The sequence below is a fragment of the Ipomoea nil genome, unplaced genomic scaffold (assembly GCF_001879475.1).
Source record: "Ipomoea nil cultivar Tokyo-kokei standard unplaced genomic scaffold, Asagao_1.1 scaffold2805, whole genome shotgun sequence".
NCBI classification, from domain to species: domain Eukaryota; kingdom Viridiplantae; phylum Streptophyta; class Magnoliopsida; order Solanales; family Convolvulaceae; genus Ipomoea; species Ipomoea nil.
Window position 1 is genome coordinate 3447271 of NW_017619233.1, and position 26105 is coordinate 3473375.

Sequence of the window (26105 nt, forward strand, 5' to 3'; positions counted from 1 at the left end):
ATTAGAAGAATAATTTTGATGTGTCAACCATTTAACCATTTGATTTTGTCATAAAAAAATGTCAAAGTCTAGTTTGAGGTATCACTTCTCTTTATCCCCATTTTGTATATATAAGAAAAGGATAGTGAAAATAGTTGCTCTTGTGAGAAATGAGGATAAATGTAGGCGGTCCATCTCAAAATGGTAGACATGAAATTTATACTTGAAAATAAATATTTTATTTTATTGAAATAAGTGTGAAACTTTTTATAAGAGATTTTAGAATCAATTTTCCTTATATGTAGAAAAAAATTAAACTATTATTTTATATGTCTTATTTTACTTGTCATGTTTACTATTCTTAGCGGTTGAGATGTTGATTTCCTTTCGTAGAATTAGTTAGCAGATAGTGGTTAACCATTTTGACCATAGGATTGTTATAGTCATTTGTATATAGATGTTTGATAAAACTAGTTATTTATTATTAGTAGTTAACAAAAGATATACATGGACATGCATATATTTTATAAAATAATTCATTAATTATATACTAATTTTTAATTATAAAAATATTAATTAAAGTTAATAAATAATGCAATTATTTAAACAAATAAATATAAATAATTATTAATTATTAGTTATTATTTTATCTATTATATTTAAAATAATAATTTATTATTAATATTTATAAATTTATGAATGTAATATAATTATAAAAATAAATAAAAAAGAAAAAGAAAGAGTAAAAAAAATTAAAATATAAAACTGGACGATGTGCCCAGTTGTAAAGAAATGATAGGGGAGCCTCATGCTTATTTTTAAAGCTGTTTGTTATCTTCTCCCATGCTTGGGAATTCTAACTCCCCTTTAATTGGAAGCGATGGTTATTGTAGTAAGCATTTAACCAAGGCATTTGGAGAATAAACATGCTATTTTTTGTTTTGTTTTTGTTTTTGTTTTTTTTTTTTCAAATGCAAATAGAAAACCACTGCTATTTTCAAAATCAACCCACTCATAAACATTCCTAAAAATATGTTGGGATCCAATAGGAAAGCAGCTCAAACATATGAGAAAACCAACTATGGTCCACTAACCCATACTCCTCAATTAGACACCTCCACTTCACCTCAAAGTCATTAGCAAACAACAATTCATTCCAAACAATAACATTCAACTTCCTACGAAATACCTCGTCCTTGGCCAATACGGCCCCAACCTTCTCGCCGACCTTAGTCATAATATACCACATGAAAAAAACAATGCCATGTAGAAGTAAATACCCATGCAACTGCAATTTTCATAGCTGGATCCTGGTCCGTAACAATGTAAATAGGTGCATGGCCCATTGCCTTCTTAAAATTCTCCAACAACCACACGTACGAATCTGCATCTTCCTTCGTTATCAACCTCGCAGCAGACGTAACACATTGCTTGTGGTTGTCCACACTAGTGAAAGGGATAAACACTAAATTATACCTGCAAATAAACACACAAGAAACCGAATAAAGAAAGAGCATATGAATGCACAGAAATTACACAATTGCACAACATGAATGAAAAAATGCATGGTATAATCAATAGTAATGCACATTACCGTTTTGTATAATATGTAGCATCAAAAGGAGACAACATCACCAAAGACCGCATAATTCCGTCGTGCCACAAGATCAACCTAGAATATATGGTATAACTACTGATACACATCACCAACACAATCAAAATAAAAATCTAAGCATACCTCAATCTTAAACAATTTTTCAATAAAAAACTGTGCGTCAATCCCCTCAACATATGCTTGCAAGTCACGCTTGAAATTACGAAAATCTACATTAGTCGCACCAACATTAGAATACCCGACCATCTCCTTGTACAACCTAAATGACCTAGCGGGATTAAAATAAATAGTTAAGTTAAGACAATGTCTAAGCAAAATACAAGAGCTGACCTTAATGTCAGTGAACGTAGCTTCAGGCAAATTTTGAACTCAGATGTACACATCAACTCTAATATTTGCAGGTTCTGCAAAGTCAAACCCTTTGACTATTCATGAATCATTGTTAAGTCTAACTCTATATAGACTTTAACTCTGTAAAGTCTATCTCATTATAGACCACCCATAAGAGGAGTAAGTAATGACCATTTATTTACATAATTTTAGTGTAAGTCTTTCCATGATTTCGTTTGACCACAGAAGTGGTATCCATCACGAATTCCTTACCTCATCGGTTTTAAACCCATCTCTCTTGATTTTTCAAGGATGACCTTTCGGCTCAACATTAACTGCCGTACAAACTCATGTCTGACTCTTATGTGTCTTTTTTTTTTTTTTTTCATTGTAGACACTATTTTTTGTAGGGATGGCAACGGGGCGGGGCGGGGGCGGGGAGTATACTCCCCGTCCCCGTCCCCGCAACCCCGTCCCCATCCCCGTTCCCGTCCCCATCCCCGGCGGGGAATTGAAAATATTCCCCATCCTCGTCCCCGCGGGGAATTAGGCGGGGACGGGGATTCCCCATTCCCCGTCAACTCTTAGTCAAAATGTTATAATTGTAATTTTTAATAATAAAAAAATCAAATCTAAATCCTAGTTTCGAAAATAAAAATACCAAGTCTATATATATATATATGTGTGTGTGTGTGTGTGTGTGTGTGTGTGTGTGTGTAATACGTTGTATACTGCATATATATATATATATATATATATATATATATATATATATATATATATATATTTATATATATTTATTTATTTATTCGGGGTCAGGGACGGGGCGGGGCGGGGAGGGGTATCCCCGTCCCCGTTCCCGTCCCCGGCGGGGAGTCACACATACTCCCCGTCCCCGTCCCCGTTCCCCGAAAATTTTCCCCATCCCCGTCTCTGTCGGGGCGGGGATCGGGTATCCCCGTCGGGGACGGGGCACATTGCCATCCCTAATTTTTTGCAACACAAATGGCAGTTTGAGAATCACAATGCATATGCACAAAAGGTGTTGGACCCCCCACAATCGCATGTCAGCCAATAGATTTATTAGCCACTCAGCTTCTAGGCTTGCCAGATCAAGGGCTATGAACTCTGCTTCCATTGTCGATCTAGCAATACATGATTGTTTAGTCGATTTTCACGATATTGTAGCTCTGCACATAGTGAACACATATCCACTTGTTGAGTTGGCATCATCACTGCCATTTACCTATTTTGCATCACAAAACCCTTCCATCACTGCGGAGAATCTTGCATAATCAAGACCCCAGTCCATAGTGCTTCTCAGGTACCGAAGCACTCACTGCACTTCAGTGCATTCCAATGTGTACCACTTGGGTTGAGTATATCAACTGAGTTTATTCAATTCACTGCAAACGCAATATCATGTCTAGTATAGTTCATTAGGAACATTAGACTCCCAATTATTTTTGCATATTCTTCTTGAGACACACTATCTTCCAGGGTTTTTGATTGTTTAACTTGGATCATTAGGGGTTTTATGCGGGGTTACATCATAACTATCAAACTTCTTTAATAGTTTCTTTGTATAGTGGCTTTCTAACAAATGGTAACCTATATTGGTTTTTGAAACTCGTTACTCCAAGTATAACATCGGCTTCACCCATATCCTTCATATCAAACTTAGCACATAGAGTTCTTTTAGTCTCATTAATAGCTTCAATGTTTGAACTGAAAATCAGCATGTTATCTACCTAGAGGCATATCATCACAATTTTAGACTCAATCTCTTTGGTATACAAACAGGCATCTGACCGGTTGGTAGTGTAACCTAGGTCTATTAAGGTTTTATGAAATTTTTTATACCACTGCTTATGAGCTTGTTTTAAACCATATAGAGATTTTTTTGAGTCTACATACCTTTCCTTTCTTGCCAGGAGCAACACATCCAGGAGGTTGTTCCATGTAGATTTCTTCTTTTAGGTCACCATTGAGGAATGTGTTTTTACGTCCATTTGGTGAATTATCAGCCTGTGTAAGGATGCTAAAGCAAACAGAACATGAATGATTGCAATTTTTGTTACTAGTGAGTATGTATAAAAGTAATCTTCACCAAATCTCTATGTGTAGCCTTTGGCTAAAAACCTGTCTTTGAATCTTTCAATAGACCCATATGGTTTTAACTTTCTTTTGAAGATCCATTTACAGCCGATTGGTTTACACCCTTTAGGTAGGTTTACCAACTTCCAAGTGTGATTGGATTGTATGGAGTCCAGTTCACTTTTAATTGCTTCCTTCCATAATGTGGAATCGACTGAGGGCATAGCATCTTCAAAGGTTTTTGGTTCTTCTCCTAACACATATGAACTAATCACATAATTCATTTATGTCTTTCAATTCAGTCACAAACGTTATGAAATCAGAACCAAAGCTTTTATCTATTCTAGGCCTTTTGCTCATTCTAGGCTCATCGGAATTATTTGCAATACTAGACATAGGAAGTAATGCATGTTCATTTCTTTGAAAACTACTAGTAGATAAATTGTGAGTACTCTTTAAAGGAAATATGTGCTCAAAGAAAACACCATCTCTAGATTCACATATTGAACGACTTCCTAAGCATATAAATCTATAAGCAACACTTTTTTCAGCATACCCAACAAATGTCATCTAAGGTTTTAGGTCCTAGGTTGGGTCTTTTGAAGGACGAGAGTCCACCATTGCCAAGCACCCCCACACTTTAAAGTATTTGAGGTTAGGGGCATGTCCTTTCCACAATTCATATAGGGGTTTTTTCAAACCCTTTATGGGGTACTCTACTCAGTATGTCGTTTGCTGTTAAGACAACTTCCCCCCACAAGGAGTTTGGAGCACCTGAACTGATCAACATAACATTAATCATTTCTTAGAGTGTTCAACTTTTTCTTTCAGCTATGTCATTTTGTTGGGGTTGGGGTTGGGGTTTGGTGGGGGGAGGGGGGGGACAAGGAACAGTCACCTTATGAACAATACTAGAAAATTCACACAAACTTTTGAGAAAATTTGTTTCATATTGTCCTCCTCTATCAGAATGAAACCTTTTTTTTTTTTTTTTTTTTTGTCTTTTTATCTAATTGATTTTCTACTTCTGATTTAAAAACTAAAAAATTTTTTTCGACTTCGTCTTTTTTTCTCAAAAGATAAATCTTTGTAAATCGAAAAAAATCATCAATAAATGAAATAGTAGCGTTTTCCACCTCTAATTTCAGTGCTATTGAAATATTCTAAATTAGTATGAATAAGCTCAAGCACAGTTGAGGTATGATGATTTACAATAGAGAATGATTTTCTAGCAAATTTAACTTCAGCACATGTTTCACATTGAGAATACGAGTCACTTGACATGTTTGACAACAAATTCATATTTTTCAGTCTGTTTAAACAATTTAAGCCAACATGTTCTAGTCTACTTTGCCAAACATTAACAAAGACAATGATATAAGCAGAAGAAGAAGCATCATTATTATTGTTTGAGCCATGCTAGTTTGAGATACAATCATAAATGATCAGAGGAGGATCATTAGTGGCGTGGGAGATTTCTAATAACAACAACATCTAACACAAAGAGTCTTCCACACAGTTATCATTTTTTAAGATATTCCGCAGATATCCTTTTTTAAGACATCCCCCCCCCCCCCACCCCACCCCCAACGAGTCATGACCAGACGATCAGACTCAAACACTAACTTAATTCCAGTCTTGTTCAGCAAGGCTCTGGAGATTAAGTTTCTACGGAGAGAATGGACATATAACACATTTTGCAACAGTAATTTTTTCCCAGAATATAACATTTGTTCTACTTTCCCTCTACCTCTTACCTCAGAGACGCTGGAATTCCCCATGAATACTTGTTTTCCTTCAGTGATAGGCTCGAACCATTTGCACATATCTTTGTTGTTGCAGAAGTGGCGAGATGCTCCTGTGTCCACTACCCATTCTTCTAGATCTCAAACCATGTTGGCCTAAGTTATTACGGCTGTAATCACCTTAGCGTTCTCCGTGTTTTCTAGTAGATTGGGTTGATTCTTAGGCCCTTCATTACTTGTGTTTTGGTTGATAACCCCTCGCAGTGATAGCACCGGACACAGTGACCTTGTTTCCCGCTGACAAAACATCCACCACCTTTCCCTTTTTATAGATTTTGCCGTTCTTGAAGCGATTCTTGTTGTTTTCGGAATTTCTTTTCTTGTTTTTATTTTGACCAGCAGTTTTTGCCATGTCAAAATTGACACTTGTTTCTACGACGTTAGACTTTACATTATCAAGAAGAATAGAAGACCTGTGCATCAAGTGATTCTCCTCTTCTATGTTCAGGTGGTTCACCAACTGCTGCAGTGTGTAATATCGCCTTTCATGCTTCATCTTATTCTAAAAGTCTGACCAGACTCGGGCAATTTCTCAATTAATGCATTTGACAGAAAAACATCGGTTACTTAGGTTCCTTCAGCCACCATGTCAACAACCAAATGTTTATACTCGTGCACCTGTTCGACTATGGATTTGGAATCGGTCATTCTAAAATTCAGCCAGCGTCCAACTGTTATTTTCTCCTTCCAGCATTATCAATGTCATATTTTGTTGTAGTAAGTCCTAAATAGTTTTGGCAGACTTATGCGCAGAAAATGTGTCAAATATGGAGTTGATCATTTGCAACAGTATTGCTGCTCATGCATTCTTATTATCTCTTTCATATTTGGTGTGAGCTTCCTAGGTTATAGCAGTGGCTTTTATCGTAGGTGTTTTTTTATCAGGCGTGGCGTCCGGAATTGTAACTTGTGATTCTGGTTGTGCAGGCAACTTAGGAGTGTGTTAAGAAGATACCTTGTATTTTGCAAGATCGTCAATGATCACGTAGTACAGGTCCTGTGCCTCAAGAAGTATTAACATTTTTTCAGACCACCTTCGGAAGTTGAGACCACTAGTCAAAGGTTCTACTGTCTTGAGGTCGACAACGTTCTTTCCAGAGTTTGACATTGTTATCTTCCAAGTAAAATGCTTTAAATTGTTGGAATACGTAAGCTATAGAAGCTGGCAGGAAGATGAATAATGTCGTACACAAGCGTACTGTTACTGTATGCTGGGTTTGTATGAACGAAAGAAGGGAAAGGAAGGTTCTGTGATGTGTTAGGTACAACGTTACATTAAAAGCATTTTACGACCAGGGTATTGTATGCTTTCGACGGGCAAACACAGAACAACAAACCTGACAGATTAATGCTCAGACTAGAAACATAAAAGAGGAAGAAGAAGTGCGAATTGCTTCTACCACAGTGGGAAAGGGAAATTTATATACTAAGCAATATAACAACACTCTCTATACCGGCCACAAAAAAGGAACGCAAGAAGCGATTAGGGGAAGCAGAATGTGGACACGTAGTTGGCTTGTTATAAAAGAGTTTGCGTACAAGGTAGTAGAGGATCTACAAAAATAGGGATTTAAATAATTGCTATAAAGACCAAAAAGTTGACCACACTTATAAAAGAGTTTGCGGAAAAATTAGTAAAGGATTCGCAAAAATATGAGTTTAAATAATTTCTATAAAGACCACCAAAAAGGTTGACCACGCACGCATGGGAACCAGTTAGGTGGCGACAATGGCGTGCGTCGTTCCTCTTTATTTCCTCTCTATAACTCTTCAAGTCGTCTTGAACGTGTTGAGCCTTATAAATGAAGAAAATGTGAGTTAGGCAACCAATGTGAGACAACAAGTAAAGACAAAGATGTTTTTCATCTTTAATTAAATGTTTTTCCAACAAGGAGCCCTTAGAATTGAGGATTTAACCTTTGGAGAAGTATAAAGCATACTCTCATACATAAAATTTTGATGTGGACACTTGTATTGAAATTACATAAAAAAATAACTAATCAGATCTCGTTACATCATGAGTAAAATTAAAGAGTAAGATTTGCAATTAGATGTAGTAGAACTCCCATTAAAATGGTAAAGGGCAATGCAGATATGACCACGCGTCCAGTTACTAGAAGCAGCCACAGAAAGCAAATTTCCCACTTTGCATCTATGAAGGTACATACGTGTCATGCTTTTGGGGTGAGTGCTCTGTACGTGTCTCACCTTCCGTTGGTCCTCTCATGGCGTCCAATCGCGGCGCCCCATTTCCATTTCCATGGATGCGCTGCTTTTCTTCTGTGGCCCCATTCCTCCCTGTTTTTGGTTTGCCCTAGACACGTGGTCCTTCCTAGATCACCCAGCGACTTTGCTCTCTCTCCCCAGCATGTTACCTAGCTATTATCCACGCCTTAGCCATCATACCAAACTATTCTCCATCTCCGCAGCTCATCTTACCGGAGAAGAGATCAGAGGGCGATGCGTATGGACGTCGGAAATGGGTGGCGCCCCACCCCCGCCGCTTCTCGCGACAAGACGATAATCAACCGTATGATGCTAAGATTCCGGCCAATAGCTCCCAAGCCGGCCGCCGATACTCCTTCAACTACCACTCCTGCTTCATCATCTGCATCCAAATCCAAAGATCTTGTTACTGAACGGCCCAGATCTAAGAGAAAGTATGTTAGGGTTAAGAAGATGAGAAAGCGTAAGGGTATTAGAACGCAAAATATTGGTAATAATAATGATAGGACCGGTGAAGATGAGGGAAAAAGTGAGACAACGGCGGTGCTCACGCTTCAGTTACTGCCGGAAAGTAGTAGCTGTAACACTAGTTTCCATAGAGGCTCACCTAACAAGGGATCTATGGAGAAACCCTTTTTGATGAACTTTGATAATCTTCATGATATCCAGTTGGGCCCGGGATGGACAGATCGGAGCCGTAGGATGGTGGAGTCGTGGGTGATGGTGGAGGGGATGAGCGACACGTGGGTAGACGGGGGAGAGTTGGGGTATTCCGACACGGAGAAGATGAAGAATCTGGAGAGGGACTCATCATGCCCCGCCCTCATCTCCGACGCTCTCAACCGGGTACAGTGGGTCAACCCGGCTTACCGGAAGATGGTGGATCCGTGGCACCACGACGGAGACGCGGCGGCGCCGGAGCTCGTTGTGCGCCTCTCGATGACGGAAAATGTAGGCGGCGGCGTGCTTTTCCGGGCGGCGGCGTTTGCATGCAACGTGAGGGTGGTTTACTGGTGGCAGACGACGGCGAATTCGAAGATGCAGACCCAAACGATGCCGTGCGATGTGTGGAAGATGGAGTTTGGAGGTCTTGCATGGAGGCTGGACGCCAAGGCCGCGCTTTGCTTGGGCCGTTAGTTCATCATAAACTAATTTCTTTAAAATCATATCATTTCTATGCTCATCACTTACTACTTCAATTCTACCAGCCTACCTCAAGCTAAACCTCAAGGTAATGCTAATGCATCACATATATTATATATATAAGTGTGTCGGTGTGTGATAGAGAACAACTATATATATATGGAACCTCCAATCCATCATAGTCATTCCTAATTGTATAATATATGCACTTTCCTGTATAAACATTATCTAAAGTAAACAAGTGTAAAATGTTTTATGATTTGAAAAGCCTGTTTATTTTAAAATGAAATGTAACAAATATATATACACTATATAGTGTGTGTGTATGTGTATGTGTATGTGTATGTGTATGTGTGTGTCTATATATATATATATATATATATATATATATATATATATATATATATATATATATATAGAGAGAGAGAGAGAGAGAGAGAGAGAGAGTGAGTGTGAGTGTGAGACAGTGTGTGTGTGAGTGAGAGAGAGAGAGAGAGTTTTCAGTCTTTTTTTTTTCTTTTTTTCTTTTTTAATATTCTATAAAATTATAATTAATTACAATTTAATTAATAGAATTCTATAAAATTCAATTACAATTTCTGCAAACCCTTTACATAAACTTAAGAAGTTGAGATAAAAATAATTAAACATAAATTATATTTCTTTCAGAACAATAAATTTTGAACTAAAACTTTATGATATATAATCCCCATTGGCCATTTCATAAGATAAGATGTAATAAAAGGGGAAAAAGTACAACAGATGTGGGATTGAAATATATTCACTTTTCGACATTTCATTAAATTTTAACAAGTACTCCTTATCTTATTGCTTAATTTAGTTATATATATGATAATTTTTCTTTTCATACAAGTTATATATGATAATTTTATTTAATAATAACAACAATAATAATAATAATTATTATTATAATAATACCAAATAGAGTTGTCACACTAACAGAAAAAAGGTTTTCCACATACATCTTTTACCCCTTTTAACGTTGATTTTTTCATGTAGTACATTATAAAATATAAGACATCAAATTAGATTTTTTTTCTTTAAAAAAAAACTGATGTGTTAAATAATTTATTAATATACTTTCAACTCCTATTTTAAAGAAAAAAAATGATGTTGAAAATTTAAATTTATATTTCAAATAATATATATTTTTTCAACTCTTATTATTTTTTTTTTCAGGATTTGGTATTGAAAGAAAATAAAGTCAAAGGAAAATATTTATTACAGTCAATGAAAAAAGATTAAATTTGGCAAAAAATATCTTCTTAAATTTTTAATGGAAAGACATTTTTCAAATTATTTATTTTTCCTTCTTTCTCATAATCCTCCTACAAACAAATTTTCAGATTATTATTATTACCACCACAAATCCACAACTTCACACATGATCACCACTCCACCACCGCCACCACAAACCACACCACTTCCGCCGCCACCACGTACCACACCACACCACCTCCACCACCCCATCATCACCACTCCACCAACGCCACTACCACCACATCACCACCACAATAACAACCTCCACTATCGCCACCGCCACCAGGCCATCACCATCACCACTATCACCACAGTCACCTCTACCAATGCCACCACCACCATAACAACACCACCATTGCCACTACCACCACTGTATCACCTCAACCATCACTAAGCTACCACCACTACCAACACACCACCACTATTACCCCACACCCCCCCCCCCCCTCCCCCATCACCACCACACCACTTATAATAATAATAATAATAATAATAATAATAATAATAATAATAATAATAATAATAATAATAATAATAATAGTTATTATTATTATTATTATTATTATTATTATTATTATATAATTTATAATATGTTCATTTGTAGGAAAATGATGAACTAAACAGGAAAAATGTAATTAGTTAACTTTCAGTCAAACAGAAAAAGATAGTTTATGACCTTCCGCCAAACACTATAAAATTAAAAATTTTTTGGAAAATGAAGTATTTTCTAGAAGTTATTTTATAGAAAATATTTTTCAGATTTATAAATGGACCCTAAAAGTATTATATTATATTTTTCTCAAAAGTATTACTTTTTTTTTGAAAGCTTCTCAAAAGTATTACAATTTCACTAATAAGTAACAAACAATTTACTTTTGATTAGTATTACATTTCCAACATAAATATATACGGTCATGCTCATATGAGCACACTCTCCCACATGAGAACATATCTAACTCGTATAAAATAAATTAAAAGATCAATAACCATCATTAATCTCATGTAATTAGCATTCAAAAAAATGAAAAGATTAACATTTAGGAGTAAATTAGTCTTTTGTGTGTATGGTAAGTTCATCTAGGGGAAAAATATGAGATTTCCCCATTCCATTTATTATGCTGGTATAGGTCAATCTTTTTTATATGCACTTTTGGTATGTTTTGACAAATAATGCACACTATTATTCTGGTGTACACTTGCGTTGTGCACTCACGTGATCGTTTTTGTGCATTCTACGTGGGATGACGAGCATTTATTCATACACTATATCACATTTTTAACATGTGTTTCGTTATTTTTCGGTTGTTTCATTTATGTGCATTTACATGTTGCGTTGTCGTAGTCACTTAAAAAATGCCTAGAATATTGAAATATGTTAATGTTCATTTTTTCACAATAGGATATTTTTGTCACATTTACCTTTTTTTTTTTCCTAAAAATAATAAGAGTAAAAGACATTTTTGGTCCTAGACTTATAATGGCACGGCCAATTTTAGTCCTCTTTAAAAAAATTAGACAATTTGTGGACACTCTTATTGTAACAAGGACAATTTTGGTCCTCCGTCATTCTTTTCGTTAGTTGCACCATTTGAGTAGGGGTATTTGGGTCTTTTCATCATACCTCCTCCTTGCAGCCATGGCACCAGAGGCACCCCCACAGCTTAGGATCGCAAGCATGAGGAACCAAGAAATAAAGCCCCGGAGTTGCCAGGAACCATACCGGAACTGTTATGTAGTAGGCAATCCACCCGTCGTGGCTCACACCCCAGTAAGCAGCCATGGTCACCGAAGACGCGAGAATGAGGAAGATGAAAAGGATGAGCTTGTAGCGATCATGGGGCGTAGTGACCCCAGCGACGTAGTAGTGGCGCACGAAGAGAGCAAGCGCAACGAGCATGAAGATGAAGAGCGTGGCGATGGAGAGCAGGTTGGCCAAAATGTCCAGTTTCGTGAACAAGGCAATCACCGCAGTGGATGCCATCATTGTAGCGGTGGCGTTGTCCCAGTCTTGGCATTCATTGCGGCATTCACGTGGGAGAACCAGGGCGGAATCATGTGGGTTCGCGCAATGTGGGTTAGATATCGCGCTCACCAGTAACACGGAGGTCATCCCTTTCAAAGATCCAAAAGTAACCAAGTACTGGGCCCACGACCACCCAACACTCCTGAAAGCCATCGAGAACGGAGCGTTTTCATCAATGTTGTCATATTTCTGCATCAAACACGTATAGGGTGATCGCCATCAAGCAGTAAATAGTGGTTGTAATCACCATCGACTCCACCAACCCGATCGAAATATCTTTAGCTGGGTTCTTCGTTTCCTCCGCCATCGTTGAAACCGCATCGAAACCCACATAAGCAAAAAACAGCACAACCGCCGCCTTGAAAACCCCCCGGGACCAAACGGCGCAATGGGTGTATAGTTGCTGGCATCGTCTTTGATGATGCCACATACTATGATGAACAAAGTCACGATTATGTGGACGATACTGGCAACGTAGTTGAGGCGGGAAGAGCTCTTTGTGCTGAGAATTGCAATGAAATAGATGATTACGCAAACTCCAACGGCAATGGGGTCGAGCTTGTTATAGCCTTCTGCTAAACTGTAAGCTTTGATTAGAAAAGAATCGGGATGCTGGTTGCAGAGAGTGGCTAAGTAAGATATCCAGGACCGAGCCACTACTGCTCCGCCAATCACATATTCGAGAAGGATGTTTCACGCGGCTAGGCCACAAAGTCACCTAATTAAAGTTCACTAAGAAGGAGGTATGATGAAAAGACACAAATACCCTTCTCAAATGGAGCAACTAACGGAAAGAGTGACGGAGGACCAAAATTGTCCTCGTCACAATAAGAGTGTCCACAAATTGTCTGATTTTTTAAAAGAGGACTAACATTGTCCGTGTCTCTATAAGTTTAGGACCAAAAATGTCTTTTACTCAAATAATAATATAAATAAAATAACGCAAACGTATGCACCCAACAAATGACATACCAATAAAACATGTTCCTAAAATGCACATAACAGTACAAATAAATACACACTATCTATCTTCCCGCAACCCCAAACCCCGTCTGCCTTCCCTTAGCCATCGCAATTGAACAAACCACCATGCAAACATGCCAATATAATAGACAACAACCTAAAATGCACACAACATTACAAACAATTACACATTATCCATCTTCTTCCAGATCAAACCATGTTCGCATCTTCCTACCAACACAACATGTACCTAAAATGCATACAACAATACACACATGTGCACACAATCCATCTTCCCCCAAGCCTCAAACCCCATCCACCTTTCTCCCGACATCGCGGACCCTCTCCCCCCCCCCCCCCCCCCCTCCACCATACCCACCCCTTTAAAATGCACACAACGGGGGCCAAACACATGCACACTATACACCAACCACTCCACAATAATTCCACTGAAGACCTAACCACTGTAAAGTGCACCATAACTCTACCGAAACTCCGCAACAATAGAATACACACAAAACATAATAGCCCATACAAATGCACACTAACCATCAAGCCGGTTCAAGCTTCTCAAATTCAAATTAAATTTGACCAAACTCAAATTAAGTTTTAATTAAACAGCTTGCGAGCGGTTCAACTCGTTTGCACCCCTATATGTTGCACTCGCAAACTTTGAGTTTTACTTTCTCAAATCAAAGGAGGGTCTGACCAAAAGTTTTGTATTAACAATCCACTTACCTATTATTTTTATTTGATAAGTTTTTTTTTTTAAAAAAAAAAAATTATAACTAAATAAACTCACACAAATATTTTTTTTACTCCGTATAAAATAATATATAGTTGTTTTATGTAATTTGATATGACAAAAATATTTTTAAAAAATTATAAATCTAACATTTCTAGTTGCCAAAGGCCTTGTGATCGAGCGACATAGCTGCGACCCCTCAAGTGAGAGGTTTCAGGTTCAAACCCCAGTGTGGGGGCTTTGTCTCTTTGTGTTTCAGTAATCGCTTGTTGGCCATTAGGGACAAGGAGACTCGGGGGTAAGAGTCAAAACTTCGGGGAGAATGGTTGTCATCAAGAACGTGTATTCCTCATCGTCACAAGAATTATTGTGTGTATGTTGAAGTTTTATATTAAGGGGATGCATAAACAAAAAAGGAAGGAAAATATTTGGAAAATAAAAATATATATTCTAGATTTCCGGAACGATTAAATTCCTAAGTTACTTAGGAATCTTTGATACAGTTTTACTCCCAAGCCAGTTCAAACACATTCGCTAACTCGGGAGTAGGGGGCTGGTGACAGAGTAATGGGACCCGACCCGGGACCACTAGTGAGGCCAACAAGCACCTAACTCGGAACCACCTCAAGAAGCCCAACGGTCATAATCATTTACTACGGAGTTATAATGCCAACGGTCACGGACTCAAGACAAGGGATAATGAACACTCGACCTTCATTAATATGGTGAATAAATGTGGACTTGACTTGACTTGGCTTGGCTCCTCATTACTGAGGGACCGTTACTGAGATAGAAGAACGTTGGAGTATTAGCATAAATAGGATACTCTCTACATTCAGGGGACACACTCTGATTTTTGTACAGAAAACACTTTGGCAATATACACACAACTTGTTACTTATCAATTAGATTCTCCGATAACATATTTACCATCACATATAAAAATTAAGTATACTAATTTCATCAAAAGTTTTTACATTTTCCCTTATAAGTAATGTTGGCAAGTGTATGTTTGTTACTTATATAGAGCGTGTTTGGTGCATGGAATAGGTCGGGAATGGAATACCATTCCCGGGAATAGACCTATTCCATTATTTGGTTTATCTTTTCATGGCTGGGAATAGCATTTCCGGGAATGATATATATATATAACCATTGCCGTCGCCACCACCACCACCATTGCCATCGCCATCGCCGCCATCGCCATCGCCACCACCACCGCCACCATCGCCGCCGCCACCACCACCACCGCCACCATCGCCGCCGCCGCCACCACCACCGCCACCACATATTTTTGTAAGGGTATTTATGTCTTTTAAAACATATATCATTTCTATTCCTTAAACCAACCAAATACTGTAATATAATTCTTAAAGTCTATTCTTCCGCGAACCAAACAATAGAATACAATTCATATTCTATTCCTTGCCTATTCCATTCCTTATGGAGTAACATTTCTATTATCTCAAAATTCATTTCGTGAACCAAATGTGCTGATAAGAAAAAATGTAATACTTTTAATTCAAAATGTAAAAGTATTATATTTTTCTTCAAAAGTATTACATTTTCCAAATAATCAATAAACATTTTATTCTTTATTAGTATTACATTTGTTCTTGACCCGACCCGTCTCACAGATAAGAATATGTTAGACAATTTTACACAAATTTTTGCCAAATTCATAATATAAAAGAGTAAAAAATTTCATAACTTTTTGAATAACAATGGAATTTTAAAAGTCTTAATTGGATACCACTTAAAGGTTAAAGACTCTTTAAAAATTGTAATCGAATACTGTCTGACTTTTTAAGATTCTTTACAAGTTTGAATTGAATATCTCTAAATTTTAAAGTTCATAAAAATCTTTAAAAATTTATGAAAATCACGATCGAATACCCCCTCTAAATATGTATTCCCTAATTAATGATACAAAATTAAAATACTAATTTTTTTATTTTTAAATGTAATTATCTTAATTATAAATTTAGTTATATAAATTATAATTAGAGAAATTATATTATAAAACTTTTATAAATACATATTAATAAAAATTACGTGCTCATACAATCCATTATACAATCATATAAAAACTACGGGGAACCAATGTGCAGATTGGCTTGCAAATTTTGGGCAAAATATAGACTGGGGAACTCGTGTTTGGAACTCATCCCCCTCGAATCTCAACGCTCTTATGGACGCCGACGCTCGCAGCAGGTCGGTTCCAAGGATCAGATAACGCCTTCAGCTGAAGGTGGCAAATGCACCAAAAAAAAACAATCATATACATCCAATTAGGACCTACATTTACTCCTACAAACTTTAAAATTTACATTATTTGGTTTCTAAATATAACTTCCTTAAGTATTCTTCCAAAGACTGAACCCCAACCCTAAGGGAATAACTTCCTTAAGTATTATTCACATTGTTGGAAGTGTAATATATATGAAATATAATTAAAAAAATTAATTTAATTATGTAAATTTTGTCTGTAAATTTATCTAAGTATGTATATCATTAAATACTATATTAATTATACAAAATTTTAATTTTAATTTTGTATATTATGAAATTACAAACCTGACTAAATATATTGATAGTACTATATTATTATATTGTATACTGTAACATTTTTTAATTGTGCAGATAAAACACTAATTACCAATTAATGATATTTTGTTCGTTTCACTAAAAAGGAAAAAATTGTATTTTTATAAAAATTGGAGGGGTATATTTGACATTTACGGGGAAGTGGTCAGCAGTTGCGTAGATCCTTCTACGGACTATGTTCTATAAATAGACGCGCTCTGAACAGCTGAACGCTATTAGCTTTCTTTACGACATTACCCCTTATTCAGCCGCCTTTACTTGCGATTGCTCTTACTAGGTTTGTCTCATCTCTCTCTCTTTCTCTCTCTCTCTCTCTCTCTCTCTCTGTTCACAAATACTATTTGAGGCTTGGGGTTTTGATGGTGTTCAACCAATTAGGGTTATCTCTGGATAGGATAAGGGGATAACCCTCGGTCGTAAGTCTTGTCTGGGTTTTCTTTTTTCGCGTTCTTTGCACTCAATTTTGGTTCTTGAAGTGAGTAAGAAGTTGATGATTTTATAGTGTGTTAGACTTAGAGTGGATAAAGAATGAGGAACCATACACTTGTGTTTGATTGGCTGCGCCTTTATATTGATTTCAGGTCTAATTTGTACACTGGCAGTTCTTAAAGATTTCGTCTTTTTAATTTAGGGAAAGATATAAAGAACAGATTCAAGTTCATGCGAAGGAGATGGTGTTGAAGAAGCATAGAATTCCAGGGGACTATTCAAGTGTTTGTAGATCGAAAGTTTCTGGAAGAATTGACACTGGTGTTACTGTTTCTGAGGGTTCTATGGCTTCTAGGAAAAAATGGAAAACTTTGAATTCTTCCACCCAGCATGGTTTTTCTGTGCCCACAAATGTTATACGATTATCGAAACTATCTTTGTCTGAGAGAAAGAACTTAGTACTGCAGTTGAAATCCGAACTTGGAGATATCCAAATTCTCCTGAAGAAACTCGAGTCGCTAGAGGCAAAACCTGTTGCAGTCCCGTCTAATGAAATTCTTAGCACACAGAAAGGGCCACCTGTGCAGAACTTTTCGCAATTCCTGGAAAACTCGAGCTCTCTTGGCCAGAAGCCACGGGGGTGGAATCGGGGTACATCGGGAAGGTTTGAGTCTCTGAAAAGGGATCCCGAGCAGTCAAATACGAACTCGATGATATTCAAGAAATGTGAGGGCTTGTTGAGAAAGTTGATGACACAAAAGGGTTGTGAGTGGTTTAATCAACCTGTTGATATAGTGAAGCTAAATATCCCAGATTATTTTACCATTATTAAACAACCTATGGATCTTGGGACAGTAAAGAAGAACCTTACTTCGGGTCAGTACTCGAGTCCACTGGATTTTGCTGCTGATGTGAGACTGACTTTCTCGAATGCCATGACCTACAATCCGCCTGGGAATATAGTCCATACTTTGGCTGATACCCTGAGTAAATTCTTTGAAGTTCGATGGAAACCTATTCAGAAAATGGTTCATGTAAATTCAGCTAAACCCGCAGAAGAAAATCCAGCCCTGCATGAAGAATTTGAAATGACCAAGACTGTATCTTCTTCGAAAAAGAGGAAACTTTCTCCTGTACATCATACTGCATCGCCAGAGCCTCTGAAGCAGAGCATGACGGCTGAGGAGAAACAGAAATTAAACACCGACTTGGAAGCATTACAGGGAGATCTTCCTGATCACATAATTGAGTTTCTCAAGGGACAGTCTTCAAATGGAGCAGAGGTTGGGGAAGATGAGATCGAGATTGATTTTGATGTTCTCAGTGATGATACAATGTTCAAATTGCGAAAGCTTCTAGATGACTTTTTGCAGAACAAACAAAGCGAATATGCAAAAGCGGAGCCTTGTGAGATAGAGGTATTCCAGTGTACAATGCAAAGATCTTCCCCTATTAAATTGAATTTTCCACCATGGTTTGAGGTTATATGCTTTTAAGAATGACCTTGGCTTTTTCGTTTTCTTGGCATCTTTATTTCAGCTGCAAAATGATTCTGGATTTAGCAATTCGTCAATGCAAGTAGACAAAGGTTATTAGTATTTAAATTTTTCTTCTTGAATTCCCCATGCTTTCTTAAAGACAATATTAGCGTGTTACCTCCTTATATATCACTAATTTAAATTACAGGTAATGAACTCGAAGATGAGGAGATTGATATTGGTGGAAATGAGCCTCCAGTCTCGAGTTATCCTCCGGTTAAGATTGAACGGAATGTTGGTGAGGAAACTAATGATTGTGTTAATGCTGACGACCCATCTAGCAATTCAGGTTGATCATTTGAGCAATTCAGACAGTTATTTTTGCATGCATTGTGGATGAGGAATTCGCCTCATCCACTTATGAAAATCTTCTTTTTATACCCCATAGAAGTCATTATATATTTACAAGTTTTATGTTTTTGCACAATTGCCCCCCTTCAAGTTAAAAAAAAATGGGTAACTATCTTGTGACTTGAAATAAAGTTTACTAATTATGTTGTAAAATCAATAAGAAATTTTGGGATTCTTGGTACTAGAATTTGGAAATGAAAAATGAAATCTTTAAAAAATAAAATAAAAAAGAAAAAGAGAACATTTCTGAGATATGATTGTTGGATTTGCACTTACAGTGAGGATTGCTACTAGTGTGGAAAGACCAAAAGAGCACCTTTTTGTAATGAGAATTGTGAAAATGCATTTACATAGACAAATGTGACGTTGATATATCATGAATGCATAAATATTTTTTGGACGGTTAATTATACTTCTGGCTCTTATAATAGGTATATATGAATGGTCAAATTACTCCCTAAATTATGCATCGAGGTGGCTATTTTGGTCCCCTTTATTACGGCAATTGTTAGGTCTAAAATGTAGCAAATGGGTTCTGGTTACCTATTTCCTATTACGAATTTTTCTGAGTTTCTTGATTAATTTTCATAGTTGCGCTTTCCTACAGAATCTGATAGTGGGTCGGACCACGTCCATGAACAAGGTTCACAGCAGAAGGCAAACTCTAGTGATTCAGAGGGCCAAGATGATGGTAAGGAATACAAATGAGGGATTGGTTTATAGGCCGTTATAAGTCAAGTCTTATCATCATCATTTAACGTTTTAGGGGAGAGCACCCAGGATGGGAGGCCGGTCTCCCCCGAAAGGCTCTATAGGGCTGCTGTACTGAAGAATCGATTTGCTGATACAATTCTGAAAGCTCGTGAGAAGACGCTTGTGCAGGTAGGTATTTCACCGCACTTTTTTTGGTAGCTTGGCTGACCTGACTGATCATAGGAGATCTCGACTCTATTGTCTGGCAGGGTGAAAAGGGAGATCCAGAAAAACTGAAGCGTGAAAGGGAGGAACTCGAGATGCAAAAGAAAAAAGGTGAGACCTTTGTCCTAATTAACCGCCGTAATTTACTTTAAAGTATATATAACTGACCTATATTGGCCTGTGAGCAGAGAAAGCTCGGTTGCAAGCAGAAGCCAAAGCTGCAGAAGAAGTTCGAAAACGAGCAGAAGAAGAGGCTGCAGCCGAGGCCAAGAGAAAGAGAGAACTCGAGAGAGAAGCTGCAAGGCAAGCACTGCTCAAGGTCAGTTTTTTACACTCGAGTAAATATATCTTGCATCATCGGATCTTCAAACGAACTCTGAATCTGCAGATGGAAAAGACCGTGGAGATAAACGAGAATTCCCGGTTCCTCGAAGACCTGGAGATGTTGAGTGGAGTCGGCCATCCTGAGCATTTGCTTAGCTCTGCAGATGAGACCAGCCCAGAACACTTGCAAGATGGCGGTTTAGGCAGTTTTAAGTTTGGAGGTGGTAATAATCCCCTGGAACAGCTAGGGTTATACATGAAAGTGGACGACGAGGACGAATGTGAGGCCCTGCCACCACCTAAGCTCCCAAACGACCAAGATTCTCTAGAGGAAGGTGAAACTGAATAGGATTTTTTCCATTGTATTATACAAAATATAAACTTGGAAACCATCAAAGTATTGTAAATTGTGAAGGAATCATAGTAATTCTCGGATAAAATTTAGGGACTTATTTGATTTTTTTCGAGATAAAACAAACAATTTAATTTGGTATTGGAGTAGACAGATGATCTTGAATGATAAACAAATATTATTGTATCTTCACTAAAACTTTACTTTTTAGTTAACTTCACAAGTACTATAAGTGTAAAACAAGCCCAGCTAGCACTAAATTCCCAATTCCATCATCTTCTCCAAGAACTGCCTGCATTGTATCACAATTTTCTTGATTATGGAAGTTTGAATCCATGCATGCCATGAACTTAAGAGTAGAACTTGTAGGTCTTGGCTTGTATTATGATTTGTCTCAGCCCTCCAATGGGTGCTATAACCATCAAAAGAACTCCAAGTATGATGCAGAACTGAAATGATATGATATGATATGAAGAGATGAGATGAATGGAAGGATTTAAAACACAAATTAAAGGGAATGTAATTAAGGTGTGTATAGTAGCATTCATTTCATACCCAGTTAGCTATCCAAGAAAGACTGTATTTCTTGGGTTTGTAGATGGCAAGCCACATAATGCATGGCAGCTGCGGGCAAGATTGAAACCATAGTAAGTAAGCTATATATATATAATTTGTTCTATGGTAGAGAATTGAAGTGTTTGTTGCTTACGAAGTATGTGGTTGGGGCAAAAGCGAAACCTCCAAAGAATCCAAGAAGCCCTCCAAAGAAAGGGAAGGTAATGGCAACAAACATTGTGAATGCTGCATATATACATCAATCATATATATAATCAAATTCAGTATATGCATGGTTTAGGCACGTTGGATAATATATATATTGTTCGGCCGAGACCCGTGAAAGGCCAAGTCCAACACCAACTGGCTAGGCGAATTCTTGGGCTGCCATGCCTATTGAAAATGTGGTGTGACTGTATAAGGGAACTTTTGACACAGTGGTAAGCGTTTGAGCTGAGTACAAGTTGCTTTACTTACCCACATAGATGTTCCTAGAGGCAAAACGCAGGTACCAGGTAGGCTTGAACATCAATTTCTTCACAAGTACCGTCTCGATCATGTCAAACACCGGCATTGCATAAATCTAGAAATGAAAGGGTGTTAGGAAAGTGTATAATTTGATGCTTTAACTTAACTTATGACACTTATTACTCACCTGATAACTTCCAATGACATGAACAACTACAAACATGTTGGCCATGGCAATGAGCCAGGTAGGTTTTTCCAAGGTGATGAGGATGTTATCATCCACGGAATTCCCAAACATCCAATACCCAATAAAGGCAACCGGAAAGTAACACAAAGCAACCACAATATAAGCAACAACAACCCCTCTCCACATGGGTCCTTTGGAAGGCTTCTCAGGGGTGGAAGGAATAGTAGCCTGAATCTCCAACACCACATTATGGCCTGCATAGGCAAACGCCACATCCCCTAAAGAAGCAAAGAAGTTGAACACCGTCCCCGGCGTGGAGTGCGCCTTGTACCCATACTCCACCCCGTCTTTGACCCCTTTCTTCACCGACGCCCCCCACGCGATGGTGGAGTAGCTGAGTGACATCACCGCCGCGGCCAAAGACACCCCGGAGATGGAGTTGAAGTTGGGGAGGTGGGAAAGCACGAAATGGGCAGAGGCAAAGATCATAATGAAGTAGGTGAGTTTTATGTCCTTTTTGCAGTGAGGATGACCCTCATTGTCGTAATACTTTTTGCAGACTAATTCGTGGAATTTGTGGAGAGATTTCCCCCCAGTGACCATATAAACTATGTCCACCCCAACTTCCACGACTAATTGTTGGGGCACCACGATCCAGAGGCCCAGTTTTTCTCCGAATGCGTACTGGCCGAGCTCATGGTACCTGTCGAAGCGTTTCCCAGGCACCATTTCGTGCATTTCCACCATTTGCCAGAGAGTGTAGAGAGTGATGATCCAAGAGATGACCATGACCGCCACGCCGGGTCCCCATCCGAGATTTGACATGGCGTAAGGGAGGCTGAGAACTCCCGCCCCAACCATGGCGGTCACGTTGTGGAAAGCTGAGTACCACCATTTTGCATTCCTTGAAGATGTGATTGGAAGCCAGTCATCAATGGCCTTTTCTTTTGCAGATCGTTCATCAACCTGCAAGTCATCTCATCTCATTATTAACTCTATAAATAATTAACCCAAAAATGATGTCCATATTGCGTGGACCGTGGTCCACATAGCTGCGTGGACAAAAAACGATGTCGTTTTGTCTAATTTTATTTTTTCATAGGCTCAGCTGCAACATACATTTTGATAACTTATAATGTACATTACTCTAAAATATAATATACATTATTTCAAAACATAATGTACATTATTTTATAACATAATGTACATTATGTTACCCCAGATTTTTCATTATTCTAATTATGTAATGTACATTATTTTAACACATAATGTACATTATTCTAACACATAATATTTACGGTGATATTTTAGACCGTGGTCCACATAGCTGTGTGGACCGATAATTTGCCACTATTCAGATTATATTTTCATGTTTACAAAATTAAATAAATATTTTCAATTACATCTGATTCTAATGTATAAGCCCAGCCCAGCAACACTGTTAGGATCAAACGTGGTGGGCGGAAGGGGCAAGTCCATCACCTTGCCTCTCAAACGGTTTATAAAGAAGTAAAGTGGAACATTTGGCCAGTTTCTATCACTTAGTGTAGTGACAATAGAGACATAGGATTTCTTCTAGCTATCGGCTGGAGGGATACCTTTGAACAATAAAAAAAAAATAGAACATTCGCTACTAACTATAGAGTTCCTATCACTTAGTGTAGTGACAGTAGAGACATAGGATTTCTTCTAGCTATCGGCTGGAGGGATACCTTTGAACAATAAAAAAAAAAATGGAACATTCGCTACTAACTATAGCTTTTGCTTGATCGTAACAAAACTTTATAATTACACCAAAAGCTATAGCTAAGGGATAATTTTATTTCCTTATATACTAAGCTACTAATTAACATACTGCCACTACAATTTAGAGAGACAGGGTGCTACACTTAACCCTTCAAGGGCCTCCGCCTAATAATCTTTCAGCCACCAATTGTTGGACTTGACCCTTTACGGCTTCCGCTGAACAAAGACTATGATTCAACTCATTTAACCAAATTAACGCTACGCAAAAAGCGCACGGGATCCATGTATGTGCCTCATTAATTTAATAATTTGAAGGGTTACAACGCCACTTCAGTTTTCTCAAAGATCTGATCTGATCTGATCTATATGGAGATTGGACTTTAATTTGGAGGCTATGAAATATGAATATAATTGAAGCGATAGACTTGCTTTTCTGAGTTAAAGTCAACAACATAAGTTCAAAACATACATTTAAGTGTGAAATAAATTAGAATGCCTTAACGTCAACGTAATGTGGTCTAGTTGTTATTATTATTATTATTATTATTATTATTATTATAGACATTTAATAGTCAAAATTACTATTTTTGTCATTGGAGGACTAATTCATTCACTATACTAACAACTCAAGGACCAAATGCAGTAGCAACTATGATTGAAAGATTGAATTAATTACGGAATATTTCTATAAAATTGAGGGACCAAAAGTGTTATATATATATATATATATATATATATATATATATATATATATATATTTTTAAGTAGAAGTTACATTTAGGTCTCGTAATTATTTTATATGTTAATTGTTTCAATTTTTAACATTTTTTTTGTATTGTAATATATCCTATAACCTTTCAAAAATGCTGCAATTTTACTCTCAGCAACGTAGGTAACCATTAAATTATATTAATGTTTCACTTAGTAAATGTGTATTTTTATTAATTTATTATTTTTATAACCATTTCAATTTTCATATTTAATCCGCAAAGTAAAGAAATGAAAACCTAATTTTCTCCCTAAATTTTCCCTCTTCATATTTAGAACATTTTCCTTTTAAATTTTTTTTTTTAATCAAATTCTCTTATTATTATTTTTTTTCTTTAGATGAAATACCAAGACTGAAGAAGGATTTAATTAATGAAGAAACATATAAAATTATTAAAATATCTATGTATTAAGTAAATTAAACTAATTACCCTAATAAAGTTTAATAGTTATGATTTGTTAGGACTTAGGACTAAAATTATTATAACTTTTTTGAAAAGTTAGGGGCTAAATGACTAATAAGAAACAATTGAGGAATTAAAATGTATTTTCTATAAATAAAAATAAAAATAAAAATAAAAATAAAAAAAGAAGAAAACTGGGATGAGGTAGCAGGAGAAGAGCGTATTAGCATACTTCCATGCTGTCCCCTTCCAGTAGATGGAGGTTGTTTATCTCTGTGTATATATCGCTACCTCACAATAATTCTCTCTCTCTCAAAAAAAAATAAAAATAAAAAACAAAATATATAATACAAATAAGAAAGTGAATTGAAGACACTGGAAAACACACAACCCAGCAGATATATATGACAAAAGTTTAAATTATTAGAGGAATTAATTTAACAAAACCAATATATATGTATATATAGATGTGTGTTGAGTATGAAGATGGAGAAGAGTAGTGCTTACAGTCTTGGAGTTGTAGTTTTGGAGATCAGACGACGGAGCTTGAGTACCCATCTTATTATGATCCAGGAGTTAGTTGATGCTAATATATTAGCACCTTCAATTCTATCTATATATAAATATATATATATGTATATACTCCAGCAACTGTATTATATTATGAATTGAAGAATCCAAGCTAAGAGATCAGAGAAGAAGCTCCGAGGTGTAGTGTGATGCCACAATTCAACTATACTCTCTGTCCTCAATTAGCTTTTAAATAAGGACTTGGTTTCCGCCGGCCGGCCTGTTTAATTTAATTTCCTGATTTTAATTTTACTTTGACTTTTGGAAATACTACTGCCATTCGTATTTACGAATCAAGCTCTTAATTATTATTATTATCATTACACTTCAAAGTTCCTTGTGTTTAAATTATAAATATTGTGTGCTAAACTTGTATTTTTCATTTTATTGATAATTGATACTTGTAGGGGGTGTTTGATAAATAATTGTTAGCTGATTGGATTAGTGGCCTGTGTTTGACTAGTTGATAACATTAACGGATTGTAGAAAAATGTTTGATAAATTAGCTGATAGCTGATTACATACAAAATGACCTTTTCAAAAGCTGATCGAAAAAACTAGTTTGACCAATTCTTTGAATTTTAACATTTTAGATACAAAAAGTTAATTAATCAAAAACTCATATTGATTGTTTAACCAAGTCAAACAACTAATAGTGGTCAAATAAACCAAATTGACCAA

The 26105-nt window shown here is 36.8% G+C and overlaps 3 protein-coding genes and 1 pseudogene across 4 annotated transcripts; 2 read left to right on the forward strand and 2 right to left on the reverse strand.

Annotated features, from left to right (window-relative positions):
* The first annotated feature begins 8286 nt into the window (after positions 1–8286).
* Positions 8287–9189, forward strand: LOC109158085. The gene has a single exon (XM_019305906.1). It carries the CDS (start codon positions 8287–8289, stop codon positions 9187–9189), a length of 903 nt encoding a protein of 300 aa, XP_019161451.1.
* Positions 9190–11822: 2633 nt separating this feature from the next.
* LOC109158086 lies at positions 11823–13192 on the reverse strand (annotated as a pseudogene).
* Positions 13193–17105: 3913 nt separating this feature from the next.
* LOC109158209 (transcription factor GTE8-like) lies at positions 17106–20912 on the forward strand. 2 transcript variants are annotated; one of them, XM_019306093.1, is made up of 8 exons: positions 17106–18661; positions 18768–18831; positions 18930–19070; positions 19740–19823; positions 19899–20014; positions 20095–20161; positions 20239–20369; positions 20439–20912. In XM_019306093.1, exons 1-8 carry the CDS (start codon positions 17486–17488, stop codon positions 20721–20723), a joined length of 2064 nt encoding a protein of 687 aa, XP_019161638.1. In that variant the 5' UTR covers positions 17106–17485; the 3' UTR covers positions 20724–20912. The 2 variants fall into 2 exon arrangements, with proteins under 2 accessions (XP_019161638.1, XP_019161639.1); XM_019306094.1 differs by having other exon boundaries at positions 18783–18831.
* Positions 20885–25501, reverse strand: LOC109158210 (lysine histidine transporter 1-like). Its single transcript, XM_019306095.1, has 6 exons — positions 25362–25501; positions 21937–22902; positions 21759–21864; positions 21436–21527; positions 21282–21350; positions 20885–21175 (listed from the first exon to the last, which is right to left on the reverse strand). Exons 1-6 carry the CDS (start codon positions 25410–25412, stop codon positions 21077–21079), a joined length of 1383 nt encoding a protein of 460 aa, XP_019161640.1. The 5' UTR covers positions 25413–25501; the 3' UTR covers positions 20885–21076.
* Between the last annotated feature and the right edge of the window lie 604 nt (positions 25502–26105).